Source organism: Glarea lozoyensis, assembly GCF_000409485.1.
Source record: "Glarea lozoyensis ATCC 20868 chromosome Unknown GLAREA18, whole genome shotgun sequence".
In the NCBI taxonomy this organism is placed as follows: domain Eukaryota; kingdom Fungi; phylum Ascomycota; class Leotiomycetes; order Helotiales; family Helotiaceae; genus Glarea; species Glarea lozoyensis.
Window position 1 is genome coordinate 779,695 of NW_007360992.1, and position 15,962 is coordinate 795,656.

At 47.6% G+C, this 15,962-nt stretch overlaps 1 protein-coding gene across 1 annotated transcript; it reads right to left on the bottom strand.

Annotated features, from left to right (window-relative positions):
- Positions 1-1,019: 1,019 nt before the first annotated feature.
- GLAREA_12499 (P-loop containing nucleoside triphosphate hydrolase) lies at positions 1,020-15,929 on the bottom strand (the record flags this gene model as incomplete). Its single annotated transcript, XM_008083281.1, has 2 exons — positions 1,020-8,585; positions 8,661-15,929. 2 exons carry the CDS (start codon positions 15,927-15,929, stop codon positions 1,020-1,022), a joined length of 14,835 nt encoding a protein of 4,944 aa, XP_008081472.1.
- Between the last annotated feature and the right edge of the window lie 33 nt (positions 15,930-15,962).

Consider the following 15,962-nt stretch of genomic DNA (forward strand, 5'->3'; position numbering starts at 1 on the left):
GTATTTGACGAGCAATACCTGCTCTACTCGTGGCACAAAACAATTATGGTCGTAGATTGCTATGCATATCTCACAGCCGCTGAGTGATGAGTCCTTGATACTTTGAGCTGAGAGCTTAAGTTGATGTCCAGTGTCCGAGAATATCTGTTTTCGAAGTGTTGTATCCGTGAAGAAAGTTTCACACCTTCTACAAAAAGTAATCTGCGGATACTGGAACATTGCACACCACGAATAACCACAATAATGGTATCTTGCGAAGAATCATGAATGCAGCATTTCAATGCTTGAGTCTTGATGAATGAAGTGCTCGAAAGCTGAACCATCATGCCGGCAACGCTTGGCGGAGAGCTGAAATCAGACACAGCCAATAGAAGCTCCACAAAATCGCCCTCTGAGTAGTATGCTTGACAAAGGATGATCCAAGTGAGCTAGGTAGTCTCCCGGCGGACAAAATAAGTGGCAGTCAAAACACGATATTTCTTCGATTAAGTTGACGAAATATCGTATATTGAGTGGATTAGCCTGGCACATTATTAGATATTTAGTCAATCATTTTAAGTAAATAAGACTTCTTTAGCTCTATTTGAAGTCGAATCATTCAGTCTACAGATTCGTGAGCAGGTGACTGACATTTATTTGTCCTCCGCACCAGTCAATCACTTGGTGCACCAGTGTGTCTGAAGATTGACTAGACACGCCCAAGTACAATACTACCAGTAAATTTCGGTCCATCGCGCTTTCGGTAGTATACTTATTGAATCGTTTCAAAAGCGACAACCTCGTAAATTTGCTTAAATAAATAAAGTAAAATAAGGATTAGATAGATAATACCGCTGTTTACCGTAAGAACGTGTCCCATAAGACTTGCAACATACTGATGACGGGAGGCTTACAGTGGCTGCTGCGTCACTGATGAGCACCCTCGTACTTGAACAACCTATCGGAAAAAATAGTCAATTCAATACTTTTCCCTCCCTATTTTACATACACAAACTCCTCCCAAACTCCACTCCAAACAATCAACCACTCGAATCCACAACCTCAGTAAACCACTGTCTCAACAACGTCGCCAAAACACCAGGCAACTCCTTGACATCGCTAACAATTAAATAATACTGGAAAGGGAAAGTATCGAGATACCGCTCAATCTTCACGTTACTCTGTCCCGTATTCTCATCCTTCACAAACCTCGCTTCCTTCAAATCCATCACGCTCTCTCCTTTCTTTTTGTTGCGAACGTCGTCGACGATTACGAAGACCATCATGATGCGCTCTTCTAGTGCTTCGCGCAGGAGGCGCCGGATAGGTTCGTGCTCGGAAGAATCACATACACCGTCGGATATTATGAGTTGAAGTTGCCATAGGTCGGCGGGAGATGATGAGGCTTTCGCACGGGCGGTGCGGAAGATTTCGATTGACTCGCGAACGAGACGTGTAACGTCTGTACGAGATTGCTCGAAGCCAAAATGTTGGAAGATTCGAGGACCAGCGTCAGAGCTGAATGGCGTGTCGAAATCGTGGGCTATATTGACTTGGTCACCGAATCCGAGCACGCAGATATCGCCAACTTCAAGCATGCTTAAACTTTTGGATACCATGACAAGAGTCTCAAAGGCAAGTGATCCACTGCCACTCTCACCCATACTCTTACTGTCGTCCACTGCTAACATGATTTGGTAGCTGCGCTTGGAAGGTACACTGCGGCGCATCCATATCTTATCGCGCTTGTACTGAGATGCAATGTAAGGTATGATGCGCTTGATATTCAGACGCTTTCCAGTACGGAAGTCACCGCGCATCTTGGTGGCGAGTGTTGGCGCCAGAATGAGTCGCAATTGTTCAGTGAGCGAGAGTGAAAGATCGCGGGTCATTGCTTCGTAATGGGTCCATTGCTCTCTGGCATCTATGGCTGAACGAAGCTCAATAGTCGTTTCGTCTAGATGAGTACTTTCAAGTTGATTATCGACTTCTGCCACGTCCTCTTCTAATTCTTTTCGCATTTGACGATCTGGAGCATTCATATCCGTGTCGCGTTCTTCTGCCTGTTTTATCATCGCACCGGCTCGGCCTTCGTAGGCGTCAGAATTTTCCTGCGGATTTGGTGATGAAGGGTCTTCTACATCCTTAGCATCTTGGTTATCAATGTCCTTCATCTCTACTTCGTCGGGCTGAAATTGATCTGGCATGTCTGTAGTCTCTTCATCAACCGCCATCGACTCGTCAAGTGCACGAGCTTGCTCCTCGCTGGCAGTTCCAAGTGCTTGTGTATCTGCCTGAGCATCTTCGTCTTGCAGATGCTGAAATTCAGTGCTATTGGGATCAACATCTGTGCTCTGGTTGTCTTCGGGTTTCTGCTCAGCTGGATCACGGATTTTCGTTTGTTGTCGATGCCACTGCTCCAACGCCTCACCTAGCTTCTTGAATGGCTGGGCGTCACTGGTATCTTGAGTTTCCTCCATAGAATCCTTTGGCGCACCCCCATTCGCTTGGCGCCCTCGTTCACCATCTTCTGCCGCAGTATCTTTTTGCTCAGAACTGTCTCCACCTTCACCTCCGTTGTCTCTCTGGGCCTTCGTTGATGACTCTTTATCATTCGCATTGTCTTCTTGATCTTCGCCGACTCCATGAGCTTCGCTGGGCATAGCATTGTCTGCATCCGTCTTTGCTTCGTCAGATTGATCGCGAAGAAGCCCTTCGTCATGGTCAGGCTCAGGTAGCTGATCCGGGTCCTCTTGCTGGCCAGCATCCTCGGTCTTGTCGCCTTCTCCTTCTTCATTCTGATCTTCGTCGACATCGATCACATCCATGTCTGAGCCGGCAGCCTGGTCTTCTTCCGCAGCATCGGCCGTTTCAGCATCATTCTCTTCCTGTCCATCGTTGGCCACTTCGTCTTCCTTTCCATCCTGCTCCACATCCGACATGTCTTCTAGTCCTCCGTCACTCTCTGCAACGCTCTCCTTATCGTCTTCGCCATCAAGCTCCATGTCTTCCGGTAAGTCGAGCGTCTCACCTTCCGGTGCGTGCGGATCGTGTTTTTCAACTTCATCCTGCTTAACCTCTTCACCTTGCTCAGCTCCACCGTCTTCTTCTTCGTTTTCATCACCACTCTCCCCCTCCTCTGCTTCTCCTGCCTGCTTCTTCTGTTCTTTTTCTTGAGCCGCCACTTGCTCATCTTCGTTCGATTTCCCTTTCGACTCGTCGCCTTCTTGATCCTTCTCGGCTTGCTCACCATCGCCATCCCACATTTTCTCATCTACAGCAGTAGGGTCGAGATCATCCACATCACCCGTCTCTTCATCCATGTCGTCGCCACTTTGACTTCCATCATCTGAGCCTTCATCGTCCGACCCCTTCTCTTCCGCGTCTCCCATCTCCCCTTCCATTTCGCCATCTGCCATATCTACAGCATCCTGCTCATCTTCCATCTCTCCCTTTTCAGTATTAGGCTCTTGAGCTAGCTCATCCAGATTTTCGTCATCTTGTATATCCTTGCTAATATCCTGTGCTCCTTCACCGTCGCCAAGACCTGTACCACCTTCCAATTTCTCTGTCTGGCCATCTTGTGCGTCGGACTTCTCAGATGGCGTACAGAATCCCTGAGTAGTAATTTGAACAAAGGATTTTGTTAGGATATATGCTGCTTTGCATGTAGTACGATGTAGCGAAGCATGCCGAGTAACAGATTGCTCGAGTGTATTCAAGTACTGTTGAAAGATGGGTAAAGCTGAGGCAAAAACAGCACTGGCAGCTTGGCTGACCTCATTACTAGAGAGGTCCAACAGCCGAAGGGCAGCGAAACAATTCTCAAGCTGGGACACAACGGATTTGCTGTGTAGGGATTTGATTGATTTGATGAGCGTACTGTCGTGTTTGATGAACCAACCTTGGTCCTCAGTAGATCCGCTAAGCTCTAAAACATCCTTCTTGTGCTTTTCAATGGCAAGAAGCACTGCGTCGCAGGAGTTGGAAAGCTTTTGGTCAAGGTCTTGAATTGTCTTGCTAGGCTTAGGTAAAGTGACTGTAGACAACTCAACCCGGACCCAAAGCACTATTTGATCAAGTGCAAATGCAAGATCGGGTCGCGCGATTACCATATCCTCAAGCTTGATTCGGAATTTCTCACTAGCATTCCTAATAGCGCTTTCGGTTTCTTGTCGCTTAGTCGAAATTACACCATCGGGTAGTATCGCAAGAGCATCCCAGTCGTGGGTCAGGACTTCAAATCTATCTTGCCATGCGCGAAGATCATCTGATATCTGTTTCGCGTCCAGCTGCCCCATCTTAGCGTGTATATCGATGACGTGAACAGCAACCTTTATAATATTTGGTAGCCATCTCAGAAGTTTCTCGATATTGGAAGCGGTACGTAAGCGTTGTATTTCGTACGAGCCTGGAGCCCAGAGCCCTTCGATCTGCCTCAACTGTGTACGTAGCTTTTTGAGCCATAGAGAAGTCGAAGCAAGGAGACTGTGCTGTGATAGAAGTACTTCCAGCATGCCTTCCACAAATCCAGAGCTACGAGTGACCTCCGCACCGCTCAAGTCGGGCGAGGGCTGGCGTGCAGCCTCTCTGGCTCGAGGAACGAGATCGACTGCCTTGTTGAAATAGTATTCAAGATCTGGTATTTGAAATTCATTACTGGCGATATGTCCAGCCGCAGCAAGCGTGGCGGACAGTGAGGATTGTTTTGCTAGTGCATCTGCGCCGAGATTGTGCTTGATGCCCATACGACGAAGGTCCTTCAGGGTATCTGCAAATAGCTTCCGCTTCTGGGTCTTGAGATGTTTGACCTCATCTTTGTTTTCATCGGTGAGCACAGAAGGAGTAGCTTTCTGCAGCTCTACAGTGTTGGACAGCAAATCTGAGAGGAAGGAGTTGAGATAGTCGGAGCCGTCGATTGCGTTGTCAGGAACCTGGGATGCATCGACCATCATACCAACAGTCTTGGAAACCTGAGTGAATCGCTTACTCTTCTTTGACCAGCCAGGGACAGATATCTCGCAATATTTAAGAGCGGACAAGCTCACGAGTGGCTGCGCAGCAGACTGCAAACTGATGCTGTCGATTTCCTTCATCTCTTGATCAGGAATCCCTTGTTTGATCACAAACTCCATTGGCTGGCTAAGCAGGGCCCTAAACTTTCGAACAAGCTTAAAGAGCTTGTGATGGGATCTCTTGGCGCTGTCGCGAAGAGCAACAATATTCGTGTCTTTCCAGCTCGCCATCAAAAGCACGTCTTTCATTGACTTCTCCAGCGTTAGCCTGCCTTTCTTCAGATGATCCTGAACTGGCTTCTCGTATGACGAGTATAGGATGATGAAGTTGGATAATGCTGAATGTATTATACTCAAGTGTGGAATATCCAATGCAAGGGCTTGGAGATGGAGTTGTAATTGTTTGAGCAGCTCGAGTCGTTGAGTAAATTGACCAATGATAGCAGAAGAAAAGTAAACCTCCAGGTCCTGAAGAAGCTTTTGAGCGTACTCTTTGAGCTCCAGCGGACTTCCAGAGATCTGTAGGGGTGCCGCAACAGTAACTTGATATGCGACAAACCACCAAGAGCGAGCATCATCATCGCACTTCTTCGTCTCCATGTCGAACAATTTGGCCCAAGTTGACAATTCAAGTCTACGCCAGCTGACAATCGTAGCGGTAAGGTTGTCATAATGCGATAGAGCAGAATTGGCACGACTTGCCCAACCACCAAACTGCCATTCATGCATGTATGTATGAATTTGCTCAACCTTGGTAATGATCTTGGCAAGAGGTTCAGTATGGCTGAATTGGAGCAGTTGTCGACAAGAAACAAGTACATCTTCCAGTGGTTGCATGTGCCCGATTTCATCCACACTTTGAAGTTCACGGAATCGAGTCTGGATCTGGTGGACCAGATTAACGAGTTTGCGCGTTTCGGGAAGATGCGCATCAGTGTAAAAGTTATAGGCGTCAGGTGCAGTTGCAGATGTCGACAGCGCTTGTGTGTAATCACTCAACAGCAAGAATGCTCCTTGTAGAAGTGCTTTTGTCATACCCGTACTGTTGGCTGTCGAGTCTGCGTTCTTAATTAATGCCATCTTAGTTGACGTTTGCCGGATGAGCCCCAGAAGACTTTCGAAGGGTACACTTCCACCCAAAAATATGCTCGCATGTACCCTAGCAACCTCGATAGCCGCGTCTCTGGCGGATAAGGTGCTCTTCGCCTGGTTGGTATCGGTGGTGGAATCTTCATCATACGAGGGGAACAATTCATTGAATTGCTCCGCATCTTCTTCATCCTCGTCCTCTGCGCTTCCTCGAAAGCGATACAGACCACCGGCAGACTCCTCTTCACGACGATCGTGCTCCAGCCGCTTGCTCCACTGTTCGTAGCATACGTGGATCGCTCGAAACAAATGTTCCCTCTCGAGCGAATCAAGGGATGAAACCGTAGTTATTGAAGCAGTTGCTGCCGCAATGTTCAAATATTGCACGGGGTGAGATGTCACAAATGATTCGTCCACATTGTTGGGGGTGCCTCCAAGGAATGGTGTTACCTGGCTCAGCGACTGAAGCTCTTGGTTGGATGCCGAAGAATTGTTCTCTGTGAGAATAGCAAACGAAAGTCCAAGTACCAGACAATGAAGCATATTGACGACTGGTGAGGTAAGATCATTGTATGCAGGAAATCTCTCATCCAATCTCCGAATGATTTGTTTGGCATTGTTCTGGATCAACTTGATTTGCTGTAGTGTGTCTGAATCCCGACTCTCGAAGTATTCCACGAGAACCGTATCTATGCTGGCATGGGCAAATGTTCGGATGATGTTGTTGAACTCTCCCTGAAGCTGGTCCAACTCTGAAATAGCTGGACGGTATACTGGTTGCAATTCTGCTGGCGCTTCACCGAGATCAGCGATCTCGCTTTCAAGCAACTGGATTCTCGCATTGGAATTTTGGTGTGTGAAAATATCCTCAAACCGTCGTAGCGCAGATACGCTATCTTGTAATGAGTCACTCAAGCTTTGGTGACGTTCCCGCTCTAGGCGCTGCCGCTTATCTGGATCAAATGTACGATCGGGAACGTAAAGAAGGAGAGAAGCAATGGCGAATTGCACCCATGCAATAGCTGAGAAGCCGAGAGCGTGCTCGCTTTGACGTTTTGACGCTTCAATGGCATACAAAGCTGAAGTCAATTGTGGGAGACCTTGCTTTTCTACGTGTGATGCAAGACCAAGCTCCACTATAGGCCGTTGAGCCTCGAGCATAACTCGAAGATTTGAAGGAGTTGAGGCGGTCATATCGAGCTGGGCCAATGATGCGACCCAGCTATTAAGTTCGCGTGCAGCATTGTCACTGTGGGCAGCGACTATTTCGATGACCAATCGTCCCAGCATTTCATTGACGTCTGGGAGTTGGTCACGGCAAAGTGATGCAGTGGACTTCGAGAGTTGTTTGCCGATGATTGGTAACTCTGCCTCGAGCAATCGAAGGGATTTCATGTCGACATCTCTGATATCGTTCAGCTTTCGCAGTAACGAGTAAGACATGCTGTTCGAGACTGGCTGAAACTGATCGCTCTGGCCTAAGATATTACTGATGCCAGGTAGTAAATGAGAAGAATCAGCAGAAATAGCATCTCGCATCTCAAAAACCGTGGGGTAGTTAGAGAGCACAATGATCTCATTGTCAACTGCAGATGTCGCAGATGGAGCGGATTTCAATCTCTGTAACTCTATGAGCTGTCGTAAAACTTCGAAGTTTGGCGCAAAGTATGGCAAAACAACGTCTTGTGTCTCGCCAGCATTATTTTCCAATTTCTCGAGTTCGAAATTGATTGATTCCAGAAGTGAAGCACCGTCCACTGCTGGGGCGAACAGGAGTTTGAAGGCCTTGCAAAGAGATTGCATAATGTGTCCTACCTCCGAGATGGAGATAGCAGTTTTCCATTTCAGCGCATCGAAACGATGCGCGAGTGTTTCCATCCTTGATGTTGTTTCCATCACCTGCGAGTCCGATATCACAAGAGGCCTCAGTCGTTTCCATAGGAGTTCCATGCTTAGACCCGTTGTTAATCGAAACCCGGAATGGAAGTCAGAATCCAGCTTCTCCATTACATTACCGACAAGGGAGGTTGAATGTGGAGATTTGCTTTGAAGAGAGGCAAGAAGATCGCGGCCAATGGCCAAGTGAGCTTGAAATGTAGCGTCGTCAAAGGTTGTTGAGGTCGCTAGAGTGTATGTGTGCCACCAATAATGCAATAAGTAGCCCACCACTTGTTTTTGTCCTCTCCAATGCTCGGCATCATGGCAGTGGGATTGGATATAAGCTTTCAAGGCTGCTAGAACAAATTCCAAGAAACCCGAAATGTTGATCGTAGAATCTTTGGAAACAGTTGGAACTCGCTCCCTCACGAGCGACCTCTGTAGTCTGTTCATCTTGCTCGGTTTAAGAGTACTAGTGCCTTCAATTTGAGTCCGTTGCATGGACACAGCTTGATCGATCTCGATGAAAAACTCTAAGCATGCGCCAAGCCAGTATGGTGCAGATGCACTCCCAGACTGCTGTAACATAGGAACCAAGGGGGAGTTCTGCAGTGGATGGAGGATCTGAATGTTTTTATTTAGACTATCAGTATATTTACAAATAAAAGATGACGAGATAAGAACAGCACGGTCACTAACCTGTGCGTCCGTGAAATCCGATGCCAGTAAAATCTGCGAAACTGCCTCCCACATTTGGCCCAATGCACCTCTGAATTCTTTATTTGCGGGCGATTGAAACATTTGCATGTACGCTTGGCCGACCTGATGAACTGACGCATCTATAGCCAAACTAGACCCTTTGCATAGCTCGATAAAGCGTGGAAGCATTGATAAGTCAGATAATGACAAATTATCCACTGCCACGCGAGCCAAAGACGTCGATGGACCGCATCTTACGACATCAGCCTGAGCGATGTCTATGACTCTTTGATACCTGAGCATCGACGCCTCGGCCTGCCCAAATCTAGGCATCGCTGACTCCACACTCGCTGGAAGTGGCTCAAGAAATATCTCAAACGCACGATTCCTCATGGCGCGAGAGAGCTCACCAAATCGAGCATCCATTGTCAAGAATAAACGGAATTCTGGATGTGGTCGAACAAGCTTTGGTTCACCGTCAGGCCCACAATGTTCGTTTATGCTGAGAACGCCGTTTGGCTCAAGCAGCGAATTCAACCGGTCAAGGACCGAAGCACTACACAAATTAGCATTATCAAGGACGAGCCACTCTCCTTGCTCGATGGCCTTGACTAGGAGACCATCAATCCATTCAAAGCGAGCGCTTTCCAGAGTCATCGGGCTAGCAGCTAGTTGCCTACAGGTCTGCGCAAGAGTCTCAAACTCAGCTAAGGATGTCTGATTTTTCAAAGACTCGAGAACGTTGCCTACTTCAGTGAAGAAAGCGGCGCTAGTGTCTGTAGTCGTTTCGAGAGTCTGAAGAAGCTTGATTGCCGAACTTGGAACTTCAGCAGGAAGAGACGAAAGAACCCGGGTTGTGAGGAACTCGGAGAGTTGAGCAAGAAAATGACTGGCACCACGTTGAGGATCGACTTGTTCAAATCCTCCAACTAGATCCATTGTGTCGATATCAGAGTTGAGCGGAAAGGTCACAAGGGATTTTCCTTTCGCCGCTGCAATATGTTCCAAGAGAGTTGTCTTGCCAGAACCAGAAGAACCAACTAGAATGCATGGCAAGTTTTGCTCAATACATATCATGACGGATTCTATTTCAGCCAGTCGTTTCGTGAAGTCAATTGCTGGAAAGGGTACAGGCTGGGTAAGGGAGTTTCGTGTGGCAAATGCCCTACCAACTTGATATGTGTTTGAACTCAGGTTGTGGAACAGGTGATGAAAGGGAACTGCAGAACCAAAAACATCTGAGAATACTCTTGCCAGTTGTTCTCGATCCCGACCCGACCGGAATCTTTGACGAATAACCAAATCTAGGAATTCAGCGGCAGGCACAGATGATGTTGAGAGCGTAGATGTTGAGAGAAGTTGTAACCAGCGAAGGACGTCACGCAAGTTGAATTCCCACGGGCCTCCTTGTAATCCAAAATGTCGCGAATGCACGACTTCGTGCTCTAGTGTCGACACGAACCGAATGATCTTGCGAATAAGATCCTCGTCCATAGTGGGAAAATTATGTGTACATATTAGTTCTAGGTCATCGTTTCTAAAGATATCAGCATATACAACAGTAAATCGATTAACAAAAGAGGCAGGAAGCCCTTTCCTACCACCTCCTTGGTGATGAGGGTTTTGGGCAGCAAATACAGAGAATTCGGGATGGCGTTTGAAGGTTTGATCCAACTCTGAGATATACACTTCACCACGATGATCAAGACACGCATTCAGTCCCTCAAGAACAGACTGAGATGCGAGATTCATCTCATCGAGCAATACCCACTCGCCCTTCTGCATGGCCTGCAAAAAGGGAGCATCGCGCCAAGCAAAGTGGCCGGCTTCTGCACCTTCAACTGGAACATCAGAGCCAAACAAGTCCATCAAGTCGGTTTGCTCCGATAGATTGATTCGTGTCAAAGGCCTGTTACAGGCGCGAGCTAGTGCGGCAATTAATGTAGTTTTTCCAACACCTGGGCTACCTTCGATAAGGATTGGCTTCTGAACTTGAAGTGCCCGAAGTACTCGCATGCCATTGAGCTTTGTGGTTGGTGCATGAAGGGCAAATCCAGGCTCCACACTAGATTCATCGGTTCGACCGATGGAGAAACCACCTATAGAAAGCGATATGGCTTCAGTCTCGAGGTTAACAGGCTGGTTGTAAATTGGCGCAATATTGAATTGCAATAGCTCTCCAAGTTTCTGGATACATTTGGCTCTCTCGGTGTAAATGCTCTGGGCATCGATAGCGAGAAGAGCAGCAGGATTTGCGCCAAGAGTATCAACGTAAACCATCGCCGCCCCGTGTACGATCAAGAAGTATGGATCAGGAACCGGTGTAGTGTTTACGAACTGTATCCAGGCTAGAATATCTCTTACAGATATTGAAGCTGAAGATGACGACCTGTATGTTTGTCCGAACCATTCGGAGAAATGAACTATTGGCAAGGCAAATTTCACAAATTGAGGTTGGAGCTTGGTCTGAACGATTTGGAGAACATCATCATGCTCAGAAAGCGAAGGAACCCATATCTCTGTAAATCTGTTTCGAAGTGCTGGCGATAATTCTCTTTTCCCGTAATCGCCACCAGGGTTCATTGTTGCAAGAAATTGAAATCCATCTGCCGCGCTAATGAAAGAGTCTTCGGTTCCCTTCTCTGCTAGGAGAATGGTTCTTGCTGGTTCCAGCACAGAATTTAGACGTTCAAGAACGGAATCGTCCGCAAGCGAAATTTCATCTAGAAGAAAGAACTGTCCTGCTTTCAGCGCATGTACCAAAGCACCGTCGGACCATTCGAATAAGGCTGTCGTTTTCAGCAGGTGTATGGAAATGGAATCCTTCAGATGACTTGGGATTTGGCTTAGTGAAGGTTCAGGAAGTGACCTGTAGACGGACAAAAGTTTGTCGACATCGGAGTCCCGATCGATAGGTCCATGAACTGGTCCCAACGCTGTCAGAAGATCTTGCTTCAGCTGCTCAAGATTTGCAGCTCGGTTTCGTAAAGGTCGCTGGGCACCTATAAGATCGCCGGTTTCTGTGTTCTGGTGCGCATTGACAATGTTCAAGTCTTTACCAAACGCATCGGCAAGCATCTGGCAAACGGTAGTCTTGCCGCAACCAGTTTCACCAACAAGCAAGACTGGTTCATTGTTGCGGAGAGCGTGAGCAACGAGCACATAAAGTCTGCGCATAGCTTGGGTCCATACAATTCCTTGAGCATTGGAAGTTGCCTCGTACAATTTGATTTCAGGTGACAGTTTCGGATCGTATAGAACATTCGGATCAAGATTAACTTTCATGACACGCTCAATGATCTCTTTGACAGCGATTCGTTCCTCAGGATTGCGAACACGCTCAGCAAGTAGCATATACCCATTCGCGGCAAGCTGCTCCCGATTATCGGCATCTCGAAGTGCCCATCTGAAAAGATCTCGCAACGTCGCAAAACTGTCCTTCTGTTCGAACAGCCGATTCGATTGACGCAATCTAGACAATTCCTTATACACCGCAACAATCCTTCGGCAATCTGATGGGGCAACCTTCTGACTTCGCTTCTCCAAGATGAAGTCCAGTTCGTCTTCAGGTATATCGTCAAAATGCAATTCAAGGAAACGATTTCGAAAGGCGCGAGAGAGGGTTTTACGGCCACCGTAAAGTCCGGGAGGATTCTGTGTTGCAAACAGCATGAAATTCTCGTGGGGTCGAACGATTTCTTGAGTCTCAGGTATCAGCAGTTCTCGATTGTCATCAAGAAGTCGGTTGAGCGCTTCCAGAACATCAGTTGGTGCCAAGTTCAACTCGTCAAGTACAATCCAATGGCCTTGGCGTAGAGCTTGCACAAGCAACCCTTCTTGGAATCGAAGCTGTCCGTCTGCTCCGGAGACATACGTGCCCAGGTACTCCTGTAGATCGGTGTGTTCGTGATTGTTGATTCTCACAAACTTGTTACCACTAAACTTGGCGAGGTATTCTATCATGCTAGTTTTGCCGGAGGATGTTGGACCCTGCACAAGAACTGGGAACTTTCGTGTCGATGTAGCACGCACTAGATTGAGCATGTTTCGTTCCACGAATGGAGTGATTATATAATGGGGCTGCTCTTGTGAGGGTTCAGCACCTTGGAGCATCCAATACTGGCGATTCTTCTTCCCATTCATGAACCGGACGTACTGCTTCCCATCATCTGGATGACGAGGGGTCTGGGAAAGTAATGACTGTGCATTGCCATGTGTATCAAGAAGATGGTGATTGATTAATGGCATAAGCATCTTTTCAGATTCGCTGTTCAGCAGTGTCAGGAAACCCATAGCAAAGCCCTCGTATAAAGACCGACGAAGACCATATGATGGCGCAATCTCAGAAACATAGCCCAGCACTCGAGTGAGTGTCCGTAGACTAAAGTGCGGAACTTGATTCGCCCCATCTACTAATCGCTTCTCATCAGTCAAGCGCTTCGTGTTCAAATAGAGGCGAGCAACATCGTGCGCAGCTTTCTCATCGTTGGTGCTGGTCCCTTTGAGATATGCTTTGATGACACTCAGTAGATCATCGAGATTTCGGTCAGGACTTTCCACGTAGAGCTCTGTGAACCGCGAGCGCAGTCCCATTGGCAAATCACGCTTTCCTACATCGGTAGCTGGATTCATGGCACCGAAGATCCGAAAGTCGGGATGAGCTCGCACTCTTTCAATCTCCCCAGTTTCGGACAGCAATATCGATGGAGCTGTACCGCTGCCGCTGTGAAGCAGGTCTGCGATACTTTCCAGCGTGTCAGGAGATGCAAGATTGATTTCATCGAGCAGCACCCAATCACCATTCCGCGCAGCTTTGACGATATTTCCCTCAACAAAGTTGAAAGCAAAGCCCTTCGAGCCACTAGACAACTGAATGTCAAACTGGTCTAGACTCTTAGAAAATCTTTCCCACCGAGGTCTGAGTTTAACTAAGGATTGTAACCGCGATTCGGTCTTTCTCCGCTTTGTCGGCTGCTCCTCTGTTGACCTCGAGTTCACCTCTCTTCGCTTTAGTTCTGAAATGATCTTGTCGAACATCTTCGGCGCCTCTCGCCAAAGCTTCAGAGCTTTGCTCCATTGACTTCGGGCTACACATTTTCCGAGTTGTTCAATGTACTTCTGGTTCTTCGTGGTAGAGATGCCGGTGGCTGCGAAAAGGTCATCGAATTCGTCTTTCAACGGAATCGCGAGACTCCTAACATTCACGGGTTTGAAACCACCAAGCAAATCACCGACCTCACTTTGTTGTGACAAGTTCACTGCAGTGAGATTGACCCCGAGAGAATCTGCCAACTGCTGCACCACTGTTGTTTTACCAATACCAGTCTCGCCGACAAGTAGGACTGGCTCTGCCATTTTGACGGCAACGCCCACTTGCTCCAATAGCTTTTTAGCATGTGTTGTATTGGCGAATGGTCTTGATTTCTTGCTTGCTTTTGAGATACGATTCGCAGGGCGTTTTGTAAGACGAACTCGGCCAACAGTCAAGTGAGTCTCGGAGTCCTCGTATCGTGGGATATGGGCAGTCAGAAAATGCTCAACTCGCTGCGGATCGATATGCATTTCTTCTGCAGTTGCAGCTACGATCGTTCGTCTGGTCTCAACTGTCTGCAAGCTACCGGAAAAACAATCCGTTGCTTCCAAAAACATCTCGTACTTTACAGATTCAGTGATCGGCTCCTCGCCGGTTTTTGAACCCGCTGCCACGAGAATGCCGTGAAGTCTCCGACACCATTTCAAAAGATCTCTTGGACTGATCGGACGACCCAGTGAAGTACGAGAGCGGGAGGCGAATGCGGAATTGTTGGATAAGACATACAGTCGTTCATATACGCTGATAATTCCGGGTAGGAACTTGTGAAGAATCGGATAAGTACCGTCTATAATCCCCCGAAACTCGTCTTGAGAAGGCATCTGAACAGGCACGCGTTGCCACAAGCGTGATCCTAGCATATGAAAGGCTGGAGCATTTTCCTTCCCATTAACGTTTAGGGATGTTCGGATGCTAGCGAGTAACCTAAACCCTCGACCGGCTTTGATTGTTTCTCCGCGACTCGGGATCAGCAGCTCTCGACGCTCAATTAGAGGCAGAATTACACTAAGGACTTCATTTGGCGCTCGGTCGAGATCTTCGATGAAAACCCAACGACCCTCTTTTACCGCGGTCGTGAGAACTCCAGGTCGCCACTTAAAAGAGCCCGGCGTCGATCCTGTCGCATAAATTCCAATCAGCATCTTTGCGTCTGTCTGTTCATTCAAGTGCATCGTGACCATGTTCGACCTAGTCCCGAGCTCGCGCGCAAAGTCGTCAACCAAAGAAGTCTTCCCCGATCCAGCGAGACCGTGAAGTAGAATAGGTGATGGTGAAAGAAGTGAGCTCGCAAACGCTTCCATGTTCTTTGATGTGGTATCAGTCCGCACCATGCCAGAAGCCAGTAAAGGCTTGCCGTTAGGTCTTGGAAGTAAGACGTTTCCGTATCGAACAGTAAATGGCGAAAGGTTATCCGTTGAAAAGGCAGCAGTCGATAAGCTATACGTTTTTCGATATTCAATCAACCATCTGTGTCCATTTTGCAATCTGCGTTCCTCTAGTAGACTCAAGAAGCCATAATCTACTTGTTCTCCATCAAAGTCTCCAAAGACGGCGTCAGATCCAACATACTCCTGTATCATGGCCTCCAATTTCGAGTCCGATGCTAGAAGAAGCTGACAAAATATCCGAACCGTAAGGTACCGGACGGCTTTGTCTTCATGGTGAAGTAAGGACTGGATGTGAACTCCAGATATAACGGAAGAGAAGGTATATTTATCGAATCGCAACAGCCTGAAAGCCGCCAGGAGGATTCGCTGCAGCTCTAAAACGGCGAGTGGATTTGAGTGTGGATTTGTAATATATAGATCCTGTATGAACGGCTGGTGGGAAGTGTGTGCGATGGTTTGGGAAGTTGTCGCGAGGTACTTTTCAAGATAGACTGATAGATGAGGCGCAAGCGGTACAATTCTGGCCAATGCTTCGATGACTGAATTGCTCTGCGTTCTTCCTTCTCCTAGACTGGTCCATCTCGCGCAAGTATCCGTAAAAATGCATTCGAAAATTGCATAAAGTCGTAAAGTGAGTTTTGGTTCGAGCGCAGTGAGGGACAAGGAATCGAGGAACTGAGGAGTTTGTTGGTGGCGCAAGAGTTCTATTATTTCTTCGGGAAGATCTGCGAACGAGTTTGTAAGCCGAGGAGTGGCATCTTGCCCTCGAATCTCCCCGGAATGATTCATTGTGTGATGGTTCAAGACTTCTGGTGAGTCCGT